The 7,500-nt window shown below is 47.1% G+C and overlaps 2 protein-coding genes across 6 annotated transcripts in view; both read right to left on the bottom strand.

Moving 5' to 3' along the window:
• The window catches only part of LOC125959863 (peptide deformylase, mitochondrial-like), a 1,421-nt gene extending 348 nt beyond the window's left edge, over window positions 1-1,073 (bottom strand). Inside the window, exons 1-4 of one of the 2 annotated variants that reach the window (XM_049692846.1) lie at window positions 929-1,073; window positions 667-740; window positions 134-602; window positions 1-68 (exon numbers count right to left, since the gene is read on the bottom strand). The exon at window positions 1-68 is cut by the window's left edge and continues 348 nt beyond it. In XM_049692846.1, the coding sequence (XP_049548803.1) occupies window positions 1-68; window positions 134-514 (449 nt within the window). In that variant the 5' untranslated portion in view covers window positions 515-602; window positions 667-740; window positions 929-1,073. The remainder of the gene's footprint in view (window positions 69-133; window positions 603-666; window positions 741-928) is intronic. The other variant, XM_049692847.1, reaches the window with a different exon arrangement.
• Window positions 1,074-2,465: 1,392 nt separating this feature from the next.
• The window catches only part of LOC125950237 (proline dehydrogenase 1, mitochondrial), a 14,162-nt gene continuing 9,127 nt past the window's right edge, over window positions 2,466-7,500 (bottom strand). For all 4 annotated transcript variants that reach the window (XM_049678030.1, XM_049678031.1, XM_049678032.1 and 1 more), the window contains 7 exons: window positions 5,297-5,361; window positions 5,024-5,202; window positions 4,752-4,926; window positions 4,508-4,669; window positions 4,240-4,431; window positions 3,969-4,146; window positions 2,466-3,884 (listed from right to left, as the gene is read on the bottom strand). In XM_049678030.1, the coding sequence (XP_049533987.1) occupies window positions 3,679-3,884; window positions 3,969-4,146; window positions 4,240-4,431; window positions 4,508-4,669; window positions 4,752-4,926; window positions 5,024-5,202; window positions 5,297-5,361 (1,157 nt within the window). In that variant the 3' untranslated portion in view covers window positions 2,466-3,678. The remainder of the gene's footprint in view (window positions 3,885-3,968; window positions 4,147-4,239; window positions 4,432-4,507; window positions 4,670-4,751; window positions 4,927-5,023; window positions 5,203-5,296; window positions 5,362-7,500) is intronic.

Raw genomic sequence — 7,500 nt, 5'->3', positions numbered from 1 at the left:
CTTTCGCAGCCTTCCGCGTGGAGCACCTTTTCGTAGTTAAGTACTTTTAGCTCTGGATTGAGGAACACCTAGTGAAAGAAATTCCGAAATGTTTATCAACTTCATCCCTTATCATACAAAGCCATCTGGGTACCGTCAACGGTAATGTTTCCATCTGCCGGTTGGCATAGTCCGCCTTGCTGTACTGATCACGCACTTCGTCCCGAAACTCCATCACGAAGGCACGGAGTGAGAGTCCGATCTGTGGGGCTGCTAGACCAACGCATTTGTAAGTACGCATGACTTTCGTTAGATGTTTGACTAGGAATCGGACTTCCGCCGATTGGAGTTCACCCTCTGGAATTGGTTTCGCTTGCTGGCGCAGTACCGGATCACCGACTTGCACGATGTGATCGTACGGCGGTTCATTCTGTTTCTGCTCCCAAAGACTTTGGTACCATTTCGTAAAAGTTTTATCGACTCGAGCACTAACACAGAACGGTCGAACAAAAGTTTTCAATCGTGTGGCTACCATTTTTCCCACGAATTCCTAGCCGGCAGAAAGACTCGTTTCGAAAGAGGCTATCCGTAATCTTTTGCAGGACCTTCCCGGGAGCTCCGGACTGGAAGGAGAAATCGGTCGTTAATGCAACAGATCCTAGCAGGCTCACAAACCTTAATACTTGCCGGTTTTCGAGGGATTTCGGTCCGTGACTCCAAGATCGCAGAATTCCGGATAAGAGTCCTTTTTCGTGGTTGCACTATTGCAGTATTTGAGGGAAAAAATCCATGAATTTTATATAAAAAGTTTTATTTTATTTTAAATAACCCAATTATAATATAAAACCACACCAAAATAACTAGTTAAGATTTTCGGAAAAAGAATCAGCTTTTTATATACCGGAAGCTCTTTTACTATTCGGAAACAGAAACAGCAAAAAGACTATACCTAGTGGTTGCAGGTCCGGTCTTTTTGGGGATCTTTGGCGCTGCGGTTCTCCAAGTTTCTAACACCGTCCCGGCCTTCTTTTACAACGAGAACGACGAAGAGAATTTCACGAAAAACGTTTGAAAAGGGTAAAAATTATTTTTTTTACATAACGACTCAAGGGTTAACAATTCAGAAGTAAACAAACATTCCGGTCTGTCAAAAATAGTCAATAGTGCCCTCTGGTGGCTCAAAATCGAAGCATGAGTTTTGCTCTCACTCAACCTTTGGTGCGAGAGCGAGAGGGATGCTTTTATTTGAGCTACACCGTGGGACCTGTAGACAGCGCTAGTGGCGAACTCCTCTCTCTCTCACTCTTTGCCGCGAGAACGAGAGAGAGCTATCTTTGGCAAAAGTTAGAGGGAGAGAAAAACTCAACTGCAAATTTTAGAGAGAGAGAGAGAGGTGCGATTGATGTTCGCCACGTGGTGCGCGCACGTGCGTTTTTCAAATTTTCAAACTTTTAATTTTTAGTAGCAGCAAAATCCCCAAAAAAGCCGGTCAGGAACAACGAAAAATAAAATTACCATACTTTGGTCATACCAGAGGCACCACGCATCCTGGATTGCTTTCAAGGGTAGTATAAAAAGAGCCCCAAAGTCAATCGGTTCTAAAGGACCTCCTCTCGCCTCGAACCAAGACCCCGACCCCAAAAGGACACCGCTCTGAGGACCTTCCGCCGCCGCCTGGACATTTGGAGAAAGCTTAATTTAGTTTTTTACCAACGGAAGAAGGTATCGTTAAACGTTCGCTTTTCTGATGCATCATTTTTATTGTGTATCTCAGAAGTTTTTACACATCTTACGATCAAGGAAAACACAATTAACAGAACACCCTTTCACCTGCGGAAATGCACTCTAAGCACGCCCACGCACACCGAATAAACCGAAGTGCATTTCTTCAAGCGATGGTCTGTCTGGCATCGACGTGGCTCCAGGCTCGGGCTTCCATTTTGAGTACAATATTCATGTCTAGAACCTGCAGTGCATGGTTCATCCTGCATCCCGTTACCATAATAATTGTTGTTCGGCTTTAGTTCCCGCTTGTTTGTAGCAGAGTTTCTCCCGGTTTTTTTACCTTCGCCGGGAACATGTAAACACTTATCTAGAACTTTGAGAAACATTTGTATTTTGTGTTGTGTATGGGTGTGTATGTTCTTCATAGTTTCGTTCGTGTGGAGTTGAGTTCGGTAGTGTTTGGTTGGTATGTTGGTAGCTTTGCTCTTGGTTTATAAGGTTTTTGTTCACACATTTGATATACGATTAAATTCCCACCTAAAACATGTTCTAAGTTGCGTCTCTCTCCGAGTATTGACTTTGCACCCAGTCTCTATGTCACCCCAATCACTCACCAACGAAACACTGCACGGCGCGATGGATAGGCAGCATGTGCAAACCGTACTGTTCAATCGCTGCTGTCGTTGCAGTATCTATCAGACAAGCGAATCTCACTCGGCCCACAGTTCCTTTTCGAATACGTTCCAACAGTGTTGCACAAGTATTTCATAGTCCGTTTATTGTCAGCATTTTTAAGGTGTGGTATCTTCTACTTCTCCTAGCCTCCGTCATCTTCTCAGCCATTTTCTTGCCTAGCGGGAGATTACTACACCTCCCGGCCGCTTAGCTTCTTACAAGCATAATACTATTACATCCAATAGGGAGTGACGTGAGATTTCCTATCCATTTTTGACCTCCATTTTCCAACCAGCGGAGAAAACACAAGCGGTACCAACTATGGGAAGGACATGTGTGGCTTACAGTAGGCCAGTAAGGGTGAAACTAGAGATATGCTGACATACCGTCGATACCGAACGGTTAAGCTTATTTGTTTCCTTGTGAAGCAGGCAACGGATACGAGACCACTGGATGGGAAAATTGGAGAGGAGATTCGAACAACGCAATTCTGATGGATTAAATTATACGTTCACTCGGTCGGTGCGGGCATACCGATTCACCGAAATGTTTACTTGTATGTGTGTATGTGTACTGTGGTGCCCGCAACTGAACCGCACAGTGAACCGGTCGGGCTACTGTAGATCACAAGTTTGGTTTTATTCGATAAACTCCTATGCAACTTTCGCAACCTCCTCGATACTTTGCTGCATTGCGCAGCTTTCAAACATATCAATACGGTTGGGTATTTGGGGGTCGGGGAACACGTTCGATCGTGGACACTACCAACAGCTTCGCAGCGATCGTCCAGGAGAATTAAACGAAAGGACAAAATAGCGCGATGGAGGCACCAATATCGTTCGTTCGTTCGTCAGAAAAATGTGAAAAAGTTCGTGTGGCCACGAGCTCCGTAAAATCGTCACGGCCAGACAGCGTGTCAACAAGCTAGTTCAAAATAACAGCAAAAAGAAGGGCACGGTACGCACGAAATCACAAGAAGCTGCTAAGCCTTATCGCTAACAAGATCAACCACGTTTGCTCTTCCATCGTAGGACGGTGTGAATGCTTCTCAATAGCCGAGGAGCAAAACGGTGTTGGCTGTACACCTGCTTTTTTCTCTTTTCCGTTGAAACAGGAATCAAAACCGCGATCTACCAAAAATCACGACTTTAGAGGAGAGGTACAAGGGTTATAGCGATCGCTTGAGGAACACACGCACTCGCTCTGCGGATTGTATGAGTCTAGGTGCGTATGGAGGATTACTGTTGCTGTTGCCGTTGCTGCTGCTGTTGCTGTTGGAGGATGATGATGGCTACAAGCTTAGATGGGTACATATTTGCCCTTGGGCGTGTAGAACAGCTGGCCCTTCGCTAGTCGCTTCGTGATCTCGGACAGCAGGAGTCGTTTTTCTTTTTTGATTTTCTGCAACACACCCTTATTCTCCTGTGCTCGTCGCGATAGATACGGCAGCACCTCGTTGACGGGGCCGTAAGGGATATACTTATAGGCTGAGTAGCCCGCTTGACCTGCAAACCAATCGGAACAAATCGTGCGATGTGAGTGATTGCTTACTTCTACGGTTCCTAATTCACAGTTCAAGTGTAACTTACCCAGCGGGAAAGTGATGTAATCACACATGCCCAATAATTGACCGAAGCAAATAACCTTATCCTCCGGATGGATGCCAATCTCCTGCATTTTCTCGATGGCGAAACGGACTGTGTCCTCGTTGTGCGACGCTACCATAATGGCAATCTTCTTCGGATCAATGTTGGCGTCCTTGAGAATCTGTAACACAAGAGGTGGTAGTTGGCGTTAGCAATTGTACCTTTTTTTTTTGCTTTTTGGGGGCAACTTTCATTCATGCCCGTTATACCATACCCTGATTCTTCTCAAACATTCTGTCAGCGTCTTGTGGTACATTTCGGTGGTCGCTTCGAATGACGGGTTGGTGGGATCCTCGTAACCGAGAGCGGCCGCACGTGCTCGTTCCTGCTCGATGTACGCACCCCGTACAAGCTTCGCACCGAAATAGAAGTTCTGTCGCTTTGCTTGCTCAAGATCAGTGCACACCTATTATCGGGGAGTACAGGAATAATAAATCAATTGAGATCGATCAACCACCATCACCACCACCTGTTGATCCTACCTCCTTGTACGTATCCTTCAAGTAGCACTGGTACGTGTTGAACACGATTGCCTTTTCGGTGTTGTACTTTCGCATCATCTCGAGCGTGATACGCGAGATGGCCGGTTGGAAGTAGGTCTGCTCGGCGTCAATCATTATACGTACATCCAAATCTTGGGCAGTCTGTCGAAGAATGGAGACGCGTGTTTTGCCAGTTAGCAACTGTTGTGCGCCGTCCTCCAATGTGCCGGTCCGCGCCACTTACCTTCACAATGGTGTTCAAGCGTCTAATCATATTACGGAACATCTCCTCCTCTTTGGGTGGAATCTTTGAGATCAAACGGCGCATCTGTCCGGTGACCGGGTCCGGCACGCGGAACGATTCACTCAGCTGGCAATCCTCGTTGATGATACCACTCCAAGGGAACAGATGCAGAATGCTGGAAAGGTAATGGAACGAAACAGTGACTAAAGCAGCGTTCCCTGTGTGGCCCACTTCCCCCACCCCTGGCCTAGATGCCTCCTTCCTACACTTACCCATCGTTGTCAGATGTCACTTTGGTGAGGAACTCCTTTACCTCTTTCTTATCGGCCACATTACCGAGGTAACGCTCGAGATCTTTAATGGTTTTGTGATGTGTCAAAATGTTCCCCGTTCCACCGGCCAGATCCATCATGTATTTGCGGGCCTGCATGATTACTTCCGAAACTTGAAGCTAGAACGAGACAAAGGGCAGACGGAGTGTAACAGCAGGGTTGCTTAGATGAAGTGTGCAAGGCTGGCGTTCGCCGTTGCATTGCAGTACTCACTAGTAGCTGTGGTCTGCCAAGGGCAGTCAATTTGATGGCCGTAATACCCGTTCCGAAAGTGGCACCTTAAAAGAAAGCAGAACAAAATAAAAGAGTGTCATTTTATTGGTCAAATATCTTTCAATGCGTGGCCGTATACTAGCGAGGTCTTCGATTGAGGTTGCTTCGATTTAAAACAAACATGCTGCGTTCTCAGCAACGGCGCGCGTCCGTTGTACTAAAAAGTGCCACCAGGCACTCACTCTCTCGCAACTGTGTGCCGCGAGCGCAGAGCGTGAGCACACGAGTATCCGAAAATATGGGTGTGTTGGTGGCGATTTTTCCGAGACAAATACCCATTCCACCAACGTAGTTTTTCCGTCCGACACTCCTCCCTGTTCCACACCGATTTCCCAAGTTTGATTGATCCAGCGTGCGCTGGCGTATTGGTGTTTGTGAGTGCATTGATCGTGTTTATTGGAACATTCCAAACGAGGGCAGTTTTGTGAGTAAGATTACGAAATCCATTAGAACGAATCAGAAAAATGCCTTGTCTAATCAATTCCTCTATAGTAAAAAGGCAACGCACTTAAAACACATCATATTGTGTAATGCACAGTACAGCATACAGAGACACATTTCGTATAGGCAACCAGACTACTATAATACCAATGCGCTCGATGTGACGTCAAAGGCGAATGGTGTTCCAAAGAGAACACAACCACTTTACAGTGTCCCCCCGCCGGGCCGGAGATGCTTGGCAGGTGCAACTACACCGTGCTAGCGGAGGTATTACGCGTCATCGTTACCCACCGCAAACTATTTGCAATGCGAGTCGCCGTCGCGTAGGACAGGTGACGATGAGGTAGAGTATAGAGCACGTGACGCGACTGCCGCCGTACACTACCGCTGTTGTTGCTGTGCTCTGCCAGTGGCAGTGGTTACGATTGCCGGGAGCAAAAATTGGAGCACAAGCGAACGGTCGAGGAGCTATTAATAATGGGGAGAACGTCCTAATCCCAGATGCACACCCATTAGCCCGAACCTTTTGCTGTTCCGCGATCGGTTAGATGCTTTCGTTGCATAATTTATCACATACGGACAACGAACTAAGCCAAGATTTATATTTTTACCCATAATTTTTCGTACTTTTCTTTCATGTAACATTTTTGTCCAAGCACGGATATCCCATGTTTCGTCACTCGGTCCGCTGGGGAACAATGAAACGAGGAATTCCATCCATTCCATTCGTCCACGGAAAGAATACTCCCAAGCCCAAAATGAGCCTGCCATAAACCGGTCATTTCGAGGGTTTCCTTTTCCAGTCCAATGTGCCCAATGCTGGGGTTGTTATATCAACGCGAAGTTCAGTGGCTGCTGAATGGCCCTGTCTGGCCCCCCTTTGTTATCCCCCCCGGGGGCCCAGTTTGATCGTCCTCCAGAACACCCTTCGCCATCGCTGGCGGTCCTGGTGGTCAGCAAAAGAACAACTAAACAAAACAGGAAGGAAAACTGATCCCTCCATTTCTGTATAAAGTGTAATAAAAAAAAAGTTCGCAAAAGAGACGGCGCGGCGGACTCGCGATATGGCGCGATCCGATAAAAAAAAAACGCACACATACATGGCCACACATAATTTGGATGTCTCGATGATCGTTGTCGAGACACTCAGTTTAACACAGGAGAGCAAGAAGGATCGTCAAAATTCCCACTTGTTCCTCATGCCCCTAGGCATGCTGCCTTTAGCGGACCGACATTCGACTGAACCGAACCGAAGACAGGCACAGTCGGTTCGGTTCAGTCGACGGGCACGCAACAAACGTGTCTCGAATTGCACCTCTGCTCGCTGCCAAACCAGCAGCACTGCTGACGGGTGTGGTGTGTTAGTCGAAGGGAAAAATTGCTGCCGTCGTGGATTCTTGGTTTTGCCTTCTCCTGGTGGCTGCATCATCCTGCACAAAGGCCTACATTATGCAACGTTTGCGGCATGCACACGCACACACACACACATACACCATACAGTCCGTTCTGGGCCCTTTCGCATGGTGCATGCACCTTATGGCGCAGGGTTCGTACGATGAAGCGGTCTGACAATTGGCTGCTGCAGTGGACGACATCGTATTTTTAGCTGCATCCTAATGCATTTGGCTAGGAGAAGGGCCTAGTTTTCCATAGTTAACCACAGAACCCATCTTTATAATCCTCGAACCCCACCAGAGCATGCT

The sequence above is a fragment of the Anopheles darlingi genome, chromosome 2, assembly GCF_943734745.1.
Source record: "Anopheles darlingi chromosome 2, idAnoDarlMG_H_01, whole genome shotgun sequence".
Taxonomy (NCBI): domain Eukaryota; kingdom Metazoa; phylum Arthropoda; class Insecta; order Diptera; family Culicidae; genus Anopheles; species Anopheles darlingi.
The sequence above is the reverse complement of the archived record's forward strand: the minus strand, read 5'-3'. Positions and strand labels throughout refer to the sequence as shown.